Below are 16,097 nucleotides of genomic sequence, written 5' to 3'. Positions count from 1 at the left end.
GGGTTTCTGAGCTCTTTCCCTTTAGCTATCATGACAGTAGATCTTGTAGTTCCAGAAAAACTGTCCCTTAAGGGTTTTTAAGATAAGAATCCTTTTGTAAATACTTAGGATCAAATCTTTTTCCTGTTATTTCTGCCTTCATGCCCCAAACTACGTTAAGAGGATGGGGGAATATGGTTAGAGGATTCTTTTGACTGACAATTGATTGTGTGTGGAAGTGAAAGTAAAATTATATAATATGGATTCAATATTGTTGGGACATTAAAACACCATTAAAAGGGTGAGACTAGGACTTCGCTGGTGGCGCAGTGGTTGAGAGTCCACCTGCCGATGCAAGGGACACAGGTTCGTGCCCCGGTTCGGGAAGATCCTACATGCCGTGGAGCGGCTGGGCCCGTGAGCCATGGCCGCTGAGCCTGCGCGTCCGGAGCCTGTGCTCCGCAACGGGAGAGGCCACAACAGTGAGAGGTCCGCGTACCGCAAAAAAAAAAAAAAAAAAAAAAGGGAGAGAATAAATATTCAAGATACATATATCTGACAAAAGATTCCTATCCATAATACGTAAAGAACTCCTACAAACCTAAAGCTAAAAACTACCCAAGTGAGCAAGAGGGGGACTTATGGAATGCTGATAATATTTTATCTCTTGATTTAGGTGCTGGTTACACATGTGTGCCCAGTTCATGAAATTTTATCAAGTTATGCTCTTTCCTAAATTATATTATACTTTAATAAAATTAAAATGACCAGAAGTTTATTCTTTCATTACATAACAGCACAATTATTAGATTAAAAAAATTTTTTAACAATTATACATATAAAAGCTGTCACATGACTTTACTTGTGTCATCATCCTAGCCTCAGCTCTACATGGATAAAAAATAAAACATATTATAGTAAAAGAAAAAACTTAATCGTCAGTTGTTTGGATTTCTACCTTAATTCTCACATGATTTTTGGCCAACCCTCAACACATTAATAAATCATTTTCATTTTCTTTTTCAAAGGAATTAAAATTAGTAGTGTATTGAGAATTTTAAGGCAATCTTTAGAATAACGTCTTTGTCATTATTGCAAACTCACTCATTCTCCTAGACATATGCATCTTCTCTGGTGAACTTACATCTTTGGGCCACATCATGATAAAATAGAAAATTTTAGTCTCAACACACCTTTCTGAGGGTAAAGTTATAGGTATTTTTATTCCTTTTGAGAGAGGAAATATAATTGTTTGCTCATGGTCTTGTAAGAGTTAGGCAAAGTAATCAACAAATATTCATTGAGTACCTTATATATAGGACACTGTGCTAAATATAGAGGTTATAAAAAGACATAATATATTGTCTCTTGGGAGACTTACAACTTATCTGAAGAAGTGTATACTCATACACATTAGTTAACAACATATGTTAATACCAAATAAGTATTAAATATATTGTAGAAAAAAGAAATAAAGGAAAGGAAAAATATCTGAACTCTAAAATGGTGCCCAAAAGGCAGAGTTCTTGGCAGTCAGGGAAGGCTTCCTGGAGGCAGCATGATAGAAAAACAAAATTATTTTGGCTTTAAATCTGAGTTTTTTTCACTTTCCAGATATAAGCAGTTACTTTTAACCTCTTAGAGCTTTAAGATTTTCATCTGAGAATTAGAGCTGATGCCAATAATTTCTACCTCACAGAGTCATGAGGTTAGATGAGATAACTTTGTAAAATAGTAGGTCCCTCCCTTCTTTCATATGAATAAATAATTGCTGAGAATCTTTGCTGTCTGACACTGAGCATCTGGAAGGAGGGGGCGGTAGGGAGTTAGGAGGTATCCTAGGTGTTAGAAAGAGGAAGGAGAAGGAGGTATTGGGGGTTTAAAATGAAAACTGAGTAAGAAATGTTGACAAAAGTACAGTACAGCATGACAAAAAGAAGACGGGACAGTGTTTGGGAGACCTGGAGGAATAAGTAAAACTAAGGAAGTTTTCTTACAGCCTGGCAATAATATGCTGGCTCTGGTGAGGAAACCAGAAATATAGAAGATCCCATCCCTGAATGTTTAACTTTTAAGTGGGTAGACAATGCTTACACCCATATTTACTTACATATATGAACTGACTAGAGGACAAGTAATGAAATGTCCTAGCTTATGTCATGTAGTCTTTGCTTTTTTTTTTTTGCGGTACGCGGGCCTCTCACTGTTGTGGCCTCTCCCGTTGTGGAGCACAGGCTCCGGACGCACAGGCTCAGTGGCCGTGGCCCACGGGCCCAGCCGCTCCGTGGTATGTGGGATCTTCCCGGACCGGGGCACAAATCTGTGTCCCCTGCATCGGCAGGCGGACTCTCAACCGCTGCGCCACCAGGGAAGCCCGTCTTTGCTTTTTTATCCCACAGGAATTTGGAGAAGGGAAAGCTCATGGCATCAGGGAAAGTTTGGAGCTCAGTCTTGGGGGATGGGTGGACATGGATCCAAAGGAGGAAAAGAGGGTTTATTCTAGACAAGTGTAGCTTCGTGCAACAATTCATCAGAAGTATCTTGCCATAGACTGATTATTACTTAAATATGTATCAGAGCAAAAATCATTCGGATAAGAGTACTTCTGAGACGTATGGACAGGTAACTAGGAGATGGCAAGGTAAAAAGCCCGTTTCTCCTGGATGGGAACTGCCGGTTTGAGACTGTAATGCAAAACTAGTGGGCTCCTCTCGAAGAAAGGATGGGAAAGAGGCTTAGGTATCTGATTTCACCCCAAAGTATGAGTTCCCTGAGATTTTAAGGTACATGTATTGAGAGGATTCAGATTCATTTATGATGAGATTGTCTCTACACCTCCTTGCTCAAGTTCCATCACCAAAACTGTAAATCCTTTATTGGGCTGTTCACCTCTATACAAAAAAGAAGTAAGCTTCTTGGAGAAAATATTTTAAGACATTATCAGTCTCAGCTACACCTAGATTTGGTTACATCTCTAAGATCAAATGCTAAGGGCATATTTTCCAAAGGGGAAGTAAAGAAGATAGTGATGTCTGCCCACCCCATGGAAAGGACCCTGTTATGGGGAGAGAGTAACAGGTATTTCTGCATCAACCGCAGCCCTTTCACAGAGCCTTTGTTTTGTTTTTGTTTTTTTAAGAGCCTTTTTAAAGAACCTGATGCCACATCCCTTTTCAGCATACCCTAAAGGCCAACGTACCCTGCGGAGCACTTAGCTTGGTGTGGCATGGACTAAGGGGGTGAGAGCATAAGTTCATCTCTGGAAGATCTGGGTTTAAATTCTTGGCTGTTTACATCTTGGGCCTTTATCTGAGCCAATTTCCTTAGCAGAACCATAGGCTTAACACTAATCGTAGCTTCCTCGGAGTTGTTGAGAGTATTAAAGAAAAGTATTAAAGGAAAGTAAGGACTCCATCACATAAAGGTGCCCTATAACTGTCAGCTAATAATAATCACCACTATATTTATGGCGCCTGGGTCCTGGATCTTGCCAAGTTTGGGCCAGGGGTAAGGGTGGGAAGGAAGGAGGGTCTCCTTGTTTATTGTATTGGTGGCACTCTGTAAACAGCTCCCAGGCCCTGGGCTAGAGCGGCGGCGGGCTGCACCCTCAGCTGGCGTCTCCTCTCCCGTGCTCCACCCACGCTTCCCGGGAGCAACAAGTCCCTCTGCGGGACCCGCCCGCGCGCCACAGGCAGACCCGACGCTGCCTCCCAGACCTCTATCAAACTCACTGTCTAACCCATTTGGGGTCGAAATCGCGGTGGCCAACGCCCTACGGAGGCGGGAGAACCCGCAGCAGGTGAAGGAGCCTTGCAGCGGCTGGGAGGGAGGCTGGAGACGTGGGAAGTCCGGACCGAAGGGACTGAGTCCCAGTTCGCGCTGCCCTTGCGAGGCAAGGGCAGCATCGAAGCACCCACAGCTCAACTCTAGCTTCTCTCCTGGGATCAGGAGGGAGGAAACGGGACCCGGAATCCCACAGACCTCCACCCGGTCAGCGCTCCGGTCGACAGATCGCATCCCTCCGTCCTCCAGGCTCAGCTCGCCCCGGTCTCTCCTTGCACCCTCACTCCACCGCACCCCTCGCCAGGTCCCCTAAGGACACTTGAGATCCCTGGCGAGATATTTCGCAGGAAGCAGGTAGGTCAGCCGCGGCCCCCATCCAGTGCTCTCCTCTCCCTTCCCTCCCAGACTGGGTACCCTGGCGTCTCCATAGGAGTCCCGAGGCATCCGAGGCTGGGAACCTCATCCAGCTGCCCAAACGGTTGAACTCTGACAAGTTCTTGGAATGGGGATACCCGCTTTCTGGTGGGAAAGCCAAGCCGGCCGCCCACATACCAGGAGAGACACCCCGAGTTCTCCGTAGGGAACTCCCCTCAAAATCTACCTCTCCAGCGTCTGCAGCTGCGAGTTGAGAACTAGAGAGCTGAGTACGCTCCGGGGTGGGCGGGCGTGGGCGTGGGCGGGGGAAGTTCAGCCCCGATTTTGGAAAGAAAAACCAGTTCTGTCTCCAAGTCTCCTGGAGCCAGGGAGCTGCCTTCCCTGGAAAAGAGCCGGGACAGGAGTCAGGGAGGGGAGTCCTCCTGGCGCCGGGTTCGAAAAGCGCGGAGACAAATTGCAGTGTCCAAGCTTCCAGCCTTGTGCGTCGGAAACTACCCGTTCTCCGGGAGGCAGAGGCGGGGGATACATCTCTGACGAGCCTGCCAACGCCAAGCCCAGCTGTTCAGCACTTCGTACCTCATCCCCAGGCAGCCTTGAGAACTTGGTAGCTCGGACAGCAGCCCGGGCGCACCGCATTGTTTGAAAGGTGTTATCCTGTTTTCGCCACCAAGTCAAAGAGCAATACATTGTTTTTATGACCTTACGAGTATAATTTGAAGGGCATTTTAATTACATAACCCGTGAAAGATCACCGGAGGCAACGTTGTGTTAAGGAGCCGATGGCAGAATATCTGCATCGCACAAGAAAGAGAGAAAACTTGCAAATCTGCAATGAGATTGCGCAGGGCTGCCCCCGTTTTGAAACAACATGCGAAATGCAAGAGAGGTCTTACCTTTCGGACTCCAAAACCGTGTTCTGCTGCAACTTGGCGAGCTTCTTCCTCTCCTCCTTTATGCAACTCCACAAGAAAATGATTCGTGAAGACCGGTCTCTCGGCAGATGCAAAAACCATGACACAGAAGAGGAGCCCGGCGGCCGCCTTCCACTGGGAGACACAGCCACCTTTCATCTTTCTTTAGGAGTGAAAAGTGGTGTTAGGAGGCGCGCAGGCTGGCGGAGCAGTGGTCCCGCAAGGAAGGTGCAAATAAAAAAAAGAGAAAAAAATATATATATATAGTTTTTGTTGTTGCTTGTTTTAAAAAAATCTTTGTGTAGAGAAAAACACTGATTAGGGGTTTGGAAAGGAGCAAATCAGTGTGTTCTCTAGCATCTGGCTGGCGGGGAAGCCGTGTAGTCAGGCAGCCCGGCTTGCTCGCAGAGGTGCTAATGTGGAGAGCTGTGTGTATCTCAGAGAAAGAGCGAGTGTATCTGTGCCTGATGCTAAATCTGCATTTTCAGCTCCTCCTCAGCTCCAATTCCAGTGGGGCGGGAGGAAGGCTCCAGCCTGGGTTACGTGCGCCCGCCGGCAGCCAATGAGGGCTGCAGAAGCGGCGGGGCCCGCCCCGGGCCGCCCCGGGCCCGCCCCTGCCCGCCCCCGGCCGGGCCGGTCCGCCTCCGCCGGCGGGGGGCGCCGCGCGGCGAGCCCGCGCCCCCGCCCCTTTCAGCACCCTGGAGAGCGCCTCCACCTCCACCCGGGCCCGCGCGCTCCCAGGAAAATCCCCCCAGCTGCAATCTGGTCGGCGGCGCCGGAGTGATGTCATTGTTTGTGGAATCTGCAGGGCTCTGGAAAGGGAATTACGGTGTGTGCCGCTCTCTGAGGCCCCGAGGGGAGCTGGGGCACCGGCCTCTCCCGGTTCTTCTTCCCTGTTTATTTTCTGCTGCAAAACAACTCTCTCTCTCTCTCTTTCTCTCTTTCTCTCTCTCTCTCTCTCTCTCTCTCTCTCTCTCGCTCTCGCTCTCGCTCTCACGCACACACACACACACACACACACACATACACACAAGCACTCAAGGCATACTTGCTTCCCCTTCTCTCAATAACAAAGCAAACATCAACCCTCCTCCCGCCACTTTGGGCAAATCCCAGGGCAGGGTTGCTCCCCTTCCTGGCAGGGGAGGGGGGCGTTGGGGAAAGTAGCCTTCTTGGGGTGACTTATGGGGGCGAGAGTGCAGAAGCGAGCTATTTTTTAATTATTTTGTAGGCTCCAGGCGGGTCTGGAACTAAACAGCTGGGAAGCCTGGCAGGAGATCAGGCTCGCCCCCATCAGTAAGTGTGAAGAGGTGAGACTCCTCCAGAAGTCTGGGCTGCTCTGCTGAGACTGCCTTCAAGAAAGCCGCGGCCGGGATCGCCATGCCTCGAGGTGCACTCCCAGACTTGAGGACGCTGCGCAAGGACAGCCAGGCTGCGCTTTGGGAAAGGCGCAGCCACAGATCCCAGGCACTGGGCCGAGACTGGCTGAGCGTCCTCGACTGGGGCGAATTCAGGCCAAGTGGCAAAGGGTCAACTAAGTTATCCAGTTAAGAAACGTGCATTCACAGTCTAGGAACTGCTTACTACTGACTTCTTCCTGCCCTAGTGAGAGGAAGCAGGGAGGCGATGTCTGCAACAAAATGAGAGTGATTGTCTTACAGCAACTCAAATAGTGTTGAGTTACAGAATACGTACACTGATCTTGCCTGTGTAGCTCGATCTTGACTGTGTAGCTCCAAAGTCCAAAATCCTGCCTTACTTGGATAAGAGCTAAGAGATTTTTTTGCCTAGAGGCTTAAGTGTATGCAATACATCCAGAGAGAGAGGGAGAGGGAGGGAGGAGCAAGGGGGAGAGAGAGAGAGAGAGAGATTATAATATTGACACATTACATATGTGTGTGTTTCAGACTTCCTCCTTTTCACTTTAGCATGAAGTTAGAATCTACACAAGAAAAACACTAATGGTAGAAATGAATACACAATGCCACGGGACACACTGTCTTTGAAACAGATCTCATTGTTGACAGAGTTGGCTGCCCGAAAGCCCTTTCAAGCATTGCCAAGTAAAAATGTAGGGATACTGAAGACTTTGACACAAGCACAAGAAATCTGTATGCAGTTATTATTATTATTTGTATTATTATTACTTGAATTTCTTTAAGAAAAGCTAAGTGAGATGCTGAGAAAGTGCTAGGACACAGGCTAAAGACGAAAGGGGCCAGAGTAGAAACAAAGTTTCTGGAAAAGTATTAATAAAAGGGAACTGAGCTACTCTAGTTTCCTCAGTTCTTTACTGCTCAGAGGCTCATTTCTGCCAAGATTAAAAAAAAAAAATCACCCTATCTTACTCTACTGCTTACCCCTTACAGTCCATCTATTTGATTCTAACACAAGGTTTTCTTGCTCAGAGACCTTCAACTCTTCCTTTCTCTTACTTCCTTATATTTTACCCATATTTTGAATCGAAGTACTAGGCTGGTATGAAGAAATACCAAGTGGTTCTTCCTGCCCTGTATTGCCATTTGAGAAAAATGGCACCAAATGTGAAAATTACATTCGATGGATTCACAATCATGGAGAGCATTTCAAAAGCAGCAACAGAGATAAAAATCTAAGCCTTTAGAGAAATAGATCTGAAGAGCATCAAATAAGTCAATTTAGAAGATTATGGGTGTTGGGAAATAGTGCTGCTAATGTAGCTAACTAACTCTTTCTCAAAATGAACACGAAATTACCATCTATTCAGAGATATTTATTAATTTTTTCCTGAAACCACAGAGCAATACTTCATTTCCTAAATAAATTCCAAAGATGAAATGCTAGTAAATGTTGAATCTTATGTATCTGCATTTTAAATAACTAAAACCATGTAAAATTGGATACAAGCTAAATAAAGCCTGGTTAGCTGATTAAAATAAGCCATTTTTGGTGGTTTACATAGAATGCAGCTCATCGTAATACTGTCAGAACAGCATAGCAAATGAAAATGGAAAGTTTTTGTGATGCAAATGCTAAATTTCTAATGCATAGCAATGTAGTAAGCAAGTGGAGGAAATGTATTGATATTATTTGAAATACAAATATACATCCATGTGTTTTATATAACTATTTCTAGCTCATTTTTTTGATTAACAATAGTAACTTTGGTGTAAGAAGGTGAACTGGAGAGTGAATGGCAGCAGAATATTTCACGGACTGAAATGGAATCCAGTTGACAGGAACTCTATTGTACCCTCTGCTGTCACTGGCTATGCCACTGGGGTCAAACCATTGCATCTCTCAAAGCCTCTATCTCCTTATCTATAAAAGGAGACAGTTGAATTAGATACCTTCCAGGTCTGAAAGCCTACAATTTCAAAGAGGTGTCAAAGTACAGACTGTGATGTAGAAAGCGTCACAAATAGCTTGAGGAATGTTGAGGATAATCATACTTTCTTAGGTAACATTATGGTGGCCAATAGATCTCCTCTCTCAAGGAGTCTTGTGTTTACTAATTTTGTGAATTTGAGGAAAGAGTAACTGATGCAAACTGGCTGACACTCAGATTCAGACATGAAAACCATCAGTACTGAGGTTCTTACTATTTAAGATACTGTTGTATATGTAGAGAAAACTTGGATATTTGGTTCTGGTTCATATGTGGCACATACCCCTACAGTTTCTTTGAAGACATTGTCCTGAAAAGACCAGAATATTCCCATTTTATGGCCTCATAACTGTAAATGAGTAGGCTTATGTGTAATTAAAAGAGGCAAAATCACCCAAAGTATGATTGGGATCCTCCCATTCAGATGTATTTCTGGGGAGAATTTTGGGCCCAGGGAGCTTCAGGTGAAGGGAAACCCATCACTGTGGAGGAGAGAGAAACGTAGAAGCAGTCCGAGGAGAGATTGCTGGATCTTTGAATATTCTTTGGACCATTAGGGAAAAGATCTTATGTTTCTATTCATTTCTCTTCAGTTGGATGGGTGTGTAATCAAATTGGGTGAGATGAAGGGGAATAAGGTATGAACAACAGGATGTACAGTTCAAAATACAGCCTTGTTAAAAATCAGGTTGGGCTTTTCCATTTCTGTTGAGTTCATTCTGAGCATTTTAAGTGCAGTAATAATAATTTCTTTGGGTGCCACAACTCTCTACTATCACAGTGTATTACCAACATTTTCAGGTAGATTCCTCCTAATGACACTGCCCCCCGTCTCCTCTCCACCCTAGTCCACATTTGGGCTTTCTGAAGTACTATGATTTATCACCTTATAGGTTTCTACCAAATTTTGAACTCAATACTGATCAAGTTTTTTAAAAGTTTTCTCCAGATAATTCTTATTTTCCAGGATGTCACTTCACTTCCCTGTAGTATTTATTGACATTCTCATATTGGCTGTAACTTAAAATTTAGGTGCTCAAAAATTTTTATTTCCTTGGCATACACTCACTCCTTTTAAATCACTGGGACTCACTTGGTCCTACCTCCCATTCCTATAGCTTTTACCAACTTATACTATTTCCTTAAATGACCTATCTCTGTTGACTATCTCAGCTGACTTTTGTTATCTAAGCTGTCAAATTAATATAGTGCGGAGGACTCATGGGGCTTTACTGAGAGTTTTATTATCAACAAGGCATTAAATCTAGAATGCTTTGGGTTGTATTCATTTTATAACTTCATCAGCAAGCCATCAAATTTATTTGGACTAATCAACTCTTCATAAACAGAAGCTACTCATTGCTTCCTTATTTTTCAGGACAGTAAAAATTTATTTTTTGTGCTTATTTAGGTTCTACTATTTTGCTAGGATTTGAAGAAGCTAAACAATGAGGACCAAGGGCTCTTTTAATCTTCTTTTGAAAATTAGGAACACATTACTATTCACTATCTTTAGATTCCTCTTTAGGTCTACAGGACTACAAAATAATGTTTTGGAAATTTTGGAAAATTAATTAGTTATTTCTCAGGGCTTATTGGAAGATTGCTTATTGTCTGTAGAAAGTGATTACCTATTCATGAATTCTCTACCTTGTGTTATTTCCTTTTCTGTTTCATGGTCTTTTAAAAAATACAGCAAATCTTCCTCAATTCATTTTTTTTCAATGATTATGGAAATTATCTTTAACACGGAGATTTTTCTGAGCTCTTCAAACTATGTTTAACATAGAAATAATTCAGAGAGAACAAAGTACACGGCTTGTTAGCAAATATAAACTGGAATTTGAAAAGCTATAAATTTTATGTGTAAAATAATAGTTCAAACATTAAAAATGTACATACTAGTTTTTTAAGGTTAATCCTGCCATTGCAAGAAACATCTGATTCGAGGAAAGTCCTTACTTAGACCTAAATTCTTTTGTTAATTATATAACCTTTAGTATTGGTTTGGATGACCTCATCCAAGTGGAGAAATTGATGTATGATGTTATTTAACATGCTGGAAGAACAGCTATAAAGTTATGGCTGTGCTCTCGGGTATCCCACTTTCTATTTCTTCTAAAAATATTCTAAAATTTCATGGTTTTGGAAACATGGCCTAGTCTATTTTTAGGAAACTTCATCATATAATATCCATTTTATCTTCTTATGATACTAAAGAGAGTGAACCAAAAAGTACACCTTAGAAACATATTTCTAGAACTAGCTACTCAAAACCGTACTTAGTGGCTTTATTTATTTATTTATTTATTTATTTATTTATTTATGGCTTCATTGGGTCTTCGTTGCTGCGCACAGGCTTTCTCTAGTTGCGGCGAGTGGGGGCTACTGTTCATTGCGGTGCACGGGCTTCTCATTGCAGTGGCTTCTCTTGTGGAACACGGGCTCTAAGGTGTGTGGTCTCAGTAGTTGAGGCTCATGGCTCTAGAGTGCAGGCTCAGTAGTTGTGGCTCACAGGCTTAGTTGCTCTGCAGCATGTGGGATCTTCTTGGACCAGGGTTCAAACCTGTGTCCTCTGCATTAGCAGGCGGATTCTTTAACCACTGTGCCACCAGGGAAGTCCCTACTAAGTGGCTTTTATAGAATTATTTTCTCTTTTAAAATTCTACAATCAGGATATTATAATTCATATAGGACCTAATCACAGTACTTGTAATGTCTAATAACACCCTCTATGATGCATTAACTTATGCTAGTGGCATCTGGTTCACAAACATTTTTTGTATGGATCACAATGTTAAAAAAAATTGTCACCATCCTTTAAAAATGGATCATTTCCCATAAAAAATTCCAAGATGTGGCTTCCTTTGGAATAATTAAAGATTTGGCAATATGGTCACAATTAGCTAGAGTTAGTAGTTACCATCACCCACCCCCAAATGTAGTAGGGCCTGAGCTACCCATTTTGTTGGAATTCTCACCCAGCTTTCTGATTCATGTGTTTTACATTCCTGACCTGGATCATAAAGTCATCTGAGTTTGTGACTTCTGGTTTAAACAGTCTATGAGGTCTCAATTACTTTTGCTAGAAAGATTTTTATAATGCCTTTAATGGTACACATTCAAATAACATGGAAATAAGAATGTATCCTTTAAAACAACTATCATCATAGATGTAAGAAAATCTAACAAACTAGACTCAGATTTCCAGACTACAGACTTTCAGGGAAATGGAAGCAGTCTTGGACAAAGGCACTCTTCATCCACATTAGATAACACAGAGTAGACATATTGGGATTTCCTCCCTTCTCTTGTAGTGAAAACCTTTGCAAATGTCTAATATGGTTAGTTTTTCTTATATTCTGCATTCTGCTATAGAGTAGTTCTTAGAGTAATGCCAGAGGAAGACAGAATCGGGGTTGCCAATGTGAGAAGAGTGAGATATTGAAGTAGAGTATGAATTATTAGTCTATAAATACTGAAGGGAGGGTAGTAGAGAGGCTTTGTGGGAGGATCATGAAGCTGGAAGTAAAGATTCCTTTGTTTAATGCTCGTTCTTTGTCATTTTAGCCATGTGACCTGAGGTAAGTGGCTTCATCTTCTAAGCTTCAATGTAAATTGGGTGTAGTATTTGCTTAGACTGATTGTGCCTAAGATTCTGTTTAAGGTTAATTTTCAATAATAATATTCTAGACCAAGCACTTATTTCTCTTGTGCCTGTCATATCTCTTAAGATCTACTGGCTGCATGAGCTATGCTATGGTACATGACGCACAACAATGTGGTTATACAAAGTATAGTAGTCCAATATTGCCACTATAATGCTGTGTAACAAATCACCCTAAACTTAATGGCTTAGAGCAAGTGTTTTATTCTTATGTTACAGTTGCCTGTGGTTTGGCTGATCTAGGCTGGGCTTGGCTGAGTGGCTTTACTTCAAGCTGCAGGTTGGCTCACCTTGGCTCTAACCCATGAATTTGGTTTAGATTTTCTCCATGTGTATTTTTTTCTGAAGCCCAGGTTGAAATGGCAGTGGTTACCTGAGGCATGCTCATCTTATGACTTATCAATGGAGCTCAAAACCCAAGCCAAGCCATGGAACAACACTTACAGCCGCCATTACATCATGCCCACTATTATTCTATTGGTCAACACAAGTCACATGGCCAAGCCTAACTCTGTCCATAGTGGGAGAGTGAAGGGAAAGAATAGTTGTTGAACAGTAATCCAGACTTTAACACCAAGCAACGTCCAGCATCTATAGACGTTTTAATTGAAAAGCATATTTTCACAAGCCAACTTAAATGATTGAAAACCAGTTTGAACGACTGACTCCAGAATCATTTTAAAGGGTTAATTTTAAAATGATATCTATAATGTATCTGCGGTATGTTGTTTTAAAGTGTTGGGAAAGAACATTTCAATAATTCAATTTGTGTGTGGAAGAATGAATCACTCTCCCCTTAGAGACCTCAAGAATTAGAGTCCTTTTGGACATTTTCTTCAGAATAGCCAAGTAAGCATTGCTGTAGTCTGAATCTGACTTAAATGGCAATGTTCAGTTTGAGGATGATGGAAGTAAGGCTGATCTTGGCTCAAAATGGATCAACTCAGGCTAAGCTGTAGTGCAATATATGAAGCCCAGAGTTGAGAAAAGGTAATGGTATCTAGTTATGTGACCTGAGACTTTTGAACACATTCCAGATTGTATTAATCAGAATAATTCCTATTTTTCTCCCTCTTCCCCCTCCTCCCCTCCCCCCTCCCCTCCCCCTCCCCCTCCCCCTCCCCTTCTCCTCCTTCTCCCCTCCTCCCCTCCTCCCTCTTCTTTTTTTTTTTTGTGGTACGTGGGCCTCTCACTCTTGTGGCCTCTCCCATTGTGGAGCACAGGCTCCAGACGTGCAGGCTCAGCGGCCATGGCTTACAGACCCTGCCGCTCCACAGCATGTGGAATCCTCCCGGACCAGGGCACGAACCCGTGTCCCCTGCATCGGCAGGCAGACTCTCAACCACTGCACCACCAGGAAAGCCCTTCTTTTCTTTTTTTTTAATTTACTTATTTTATTTATTTTTGGCTACATTGGGCCTTCATTGCTGTGCGCAGGCTTTCTCTAGCTGTAGCGAGTTAGGACTACTCTTCATTGCGGTGCACGGACTTCTCATTGCGGTGGCTTCTCTTGTTGTGGAGCACAGGCTCTAGGCGTGTGGGCTTCAGTAGTTGCAGCACGCAGGCTCAGTAGTTGTGGCACATGGGCTTAGTTGCTCTGTGGCATGTGGGATCTTCCAAGACCAGGGCTTGAACCCGTGTCCCCTGCATTGGCAGGCAGATTCTTATCCACTGTGCCACCCCTTCTTACTCTTCTTATTCTCCTTCTCCTTCCCCTTCCCCTTCTCCGTCTCCTTCTCCTTCTTCTCCTTCTTCTTCTTCTTCTTCATAGAACTACAACAGTAGCTGGCTTAAACAATGAAGGAAACTTCTTGTTTTGCATACTTCAGCAGTCCACAGGTAGAAACAGATTCAGGTACGGCTTAATCCAGAACTTTCTCCATCTTCATTTTTAGGACCTGTTATCCTCTTTGTTGGCTTAACCTCAGAGGAAAGGGAGCTTTTTCCCCAGTAATTTTTATAAAATCTTGGCATAGAAGTTCATTAACTTGACTTATGGAATGAGACCAATTCTTCCCCAATTACAGGGTCCAGAGGATTGGAATCAGTTACTGGCCAGGCCTGTGTGTTGTGCATTCTCCTGGAGCTGACACCTGACATGAACTGCAGGAACTAAGTATAAAGACATTTTTATTAGACAAAGGAAAACAAGAGGCTTTTCCCCAGGGAAAGGAGCAAGGATGTTAGGTGGGTAAAAACAACATGTGTCTATTAAAATTCCTGTTCAGCAAAGATGGACAGTGCATTAGGGTGAGGGACAATTTATGAAGCAGAACTATACTGAAAAGTGTTGACTACAATAAAGCCAAAAGATGTAAATTGTCTGGTGCTATACTAACACATCCTCTAAATGCTGGAGAGAGAGAGATTTGATGCATCAGTTATTTGTCTGTGGATGTTAAGAAAGACCATTCCATTTTCATGGGCCCAACTGGCAATGATAGTTTCTAGTCCTGTGTCACAAACTCATATCTGGTGGCTTGTTGGTGATGGGCTGACTCAGCTGTTCTTCGTACAGCTGTAGCAAAGTCAAATCATGGGTTCAGTCTTTAAGAGGGAAAGTCAGAGAGTCATTTTACTATGTAGAAGTATGTAATTTCCAGGATTCAAATGGTGATAAGAATAAATCTTTGCAAAGATATACATCTATGCTAGAATGAGTCTTCATATTTCTTTCACTGGCAGGGAGAGGAGGGCTCTTGTTCTCAGTTCCACATGAGATGCCTTGCCCACAGTACTTTATGTATAATTACAATGTTTCTTCAAGGTGCCCTTATTATTTCTCCTCTCATCTTTCCCAGGAGACATGCACCAGGAGGAGTTGGCAAGTTCACTTGGCAAGAACAGATGAATAAATAAGAAGCATGAGCTTGCGTCTTTTAGCTGAGGTGATTTGTCAAAAACCACAGCACTGTGGCTATGTTCAGATTTTAAGGGTTATGTTCAGCCTTAATCAAGGGGAATTTTAAAAGCTAAATCATTGAATGAATTGAGGAAAAGATTTTGGCAGAACATGAAGTCAATCGTTCTCATGTAGCTGAATGTATTGGCCTGAAGGCATTTCAAACATATGTTAGAGTATTAGACAATGGTGAGTTATCTACTCATGTTTGTCTAATTTATTGAGTGAGTAGTATTGAGTGAGGAATCCCATGAAGAATAATGGGCTTTGACACTCAAGAGAGAAGAAAATGGGACTTCCCTGGTGGTACAGTGGCTAACAATCTGCCTGCCAATGCAGGAGACACGGGTTCAATCTCTGGGCCGGGAAGATCCCACATGCCGTGGAGCAACTAAGCCCGTGCACCACAACTACTGAGCCTGCACTCTAGAGCCTGTGAGCCACAACTACTGAGCCTGGGTGCTGCAACTACTGAAGTCCACGTGCCTAGAGCCCATGCTCCACAACAAGAGAAGCCTCCGCAATGAGAAGCCCGCACGCCACAACGAAGACCCAATGCAGCCAAAAAAGAGAGAGAGAGAGAGAGAGAGAACAAAATATCTGAACAAGAGACCCCTGAGGTCAACTACTTGTTATAAGGCCATCAGGTGGTGAATATGGATACATTGGGTTCTGTAATACAATCTGAGTTTATAATATCTTTGTAATTTTCAACATTGTTATGTTTTATTATGTAGATGTCAACTATGCATATTATATCTGTCTGTTAATTTCTGTTTTCCTCTTCAGCTCTCCACTCCACCTTTCTCCAATGTGTGCTGTGCCCTGCGAGATTGACTTTTATGGGCCACATCAATGAGATTCATTGCTTTATAGCATCCCATTGGATTCAGCCAATGGGAAGAACCGTTTGAAAAAATCGGAGAGTAAGGCAAGAGAATCAACTCAAGGTTTTTATTTTCTAGGCTCCCTCCCTTTTGGGTCACTATATATTGACTTCATCCCTTTTCTAAATGCCACAGCTTTGTTGGGGAGCCCTCTCCATACGAACTCCCTCTCCAAATTCCACTGACCACTCCCTTCCCTTGTCTCTTCAGGCTGAAGGGATAATGG

At 43.1% G+C, this 16,097-nt stretch overlaps 1 protein-coding gene across 2 annotated transcripts in view; it reads right to left on the bottom strand.

Moving 5' to 3' along the window:
* Window positions 1-5,207, bottom strand: part of PCSK2 (proprotein convertase subtilisin/kexin type 2) — a gene marked incomplete at both ends in the record, with an annotated part of 217,343 nt that extends 212,136 nt beyond the window's left edge. For both annotated transcript variants that reach the window (XM_081256725.1, XM_081256726.1), the window contains one exon: window positions 5,031-5,207. In XM_081256725.1, the coding sequence (XP_081112851.1) occupies window positions 5,031-5,207 (177 nt within the window). The remainder of the gene's footprint in view (window positions 1-5,030) is intronic.
* Window positions 5,208-16,097: the final 10,890 nt, after the last annotated feature.

The sequence above is a fragment of the Mesoplodon bidens genome (genome assembly GCF_964165515.1).
Source record: "Mesoplodon bidens genome assembly, chromosome: 15".
Taxonomy (NCBI): Eukaryota; Metazoa; Chordata; class Mammalia; order Artiodactyla; family Ziphiidae; genus Mesoplodon; species Mesoplodon bidens.
Note: the sequence above shows the minus strand (reverse complement) of the source record. Positions and strands in the feature narration are given on the sequence as shown.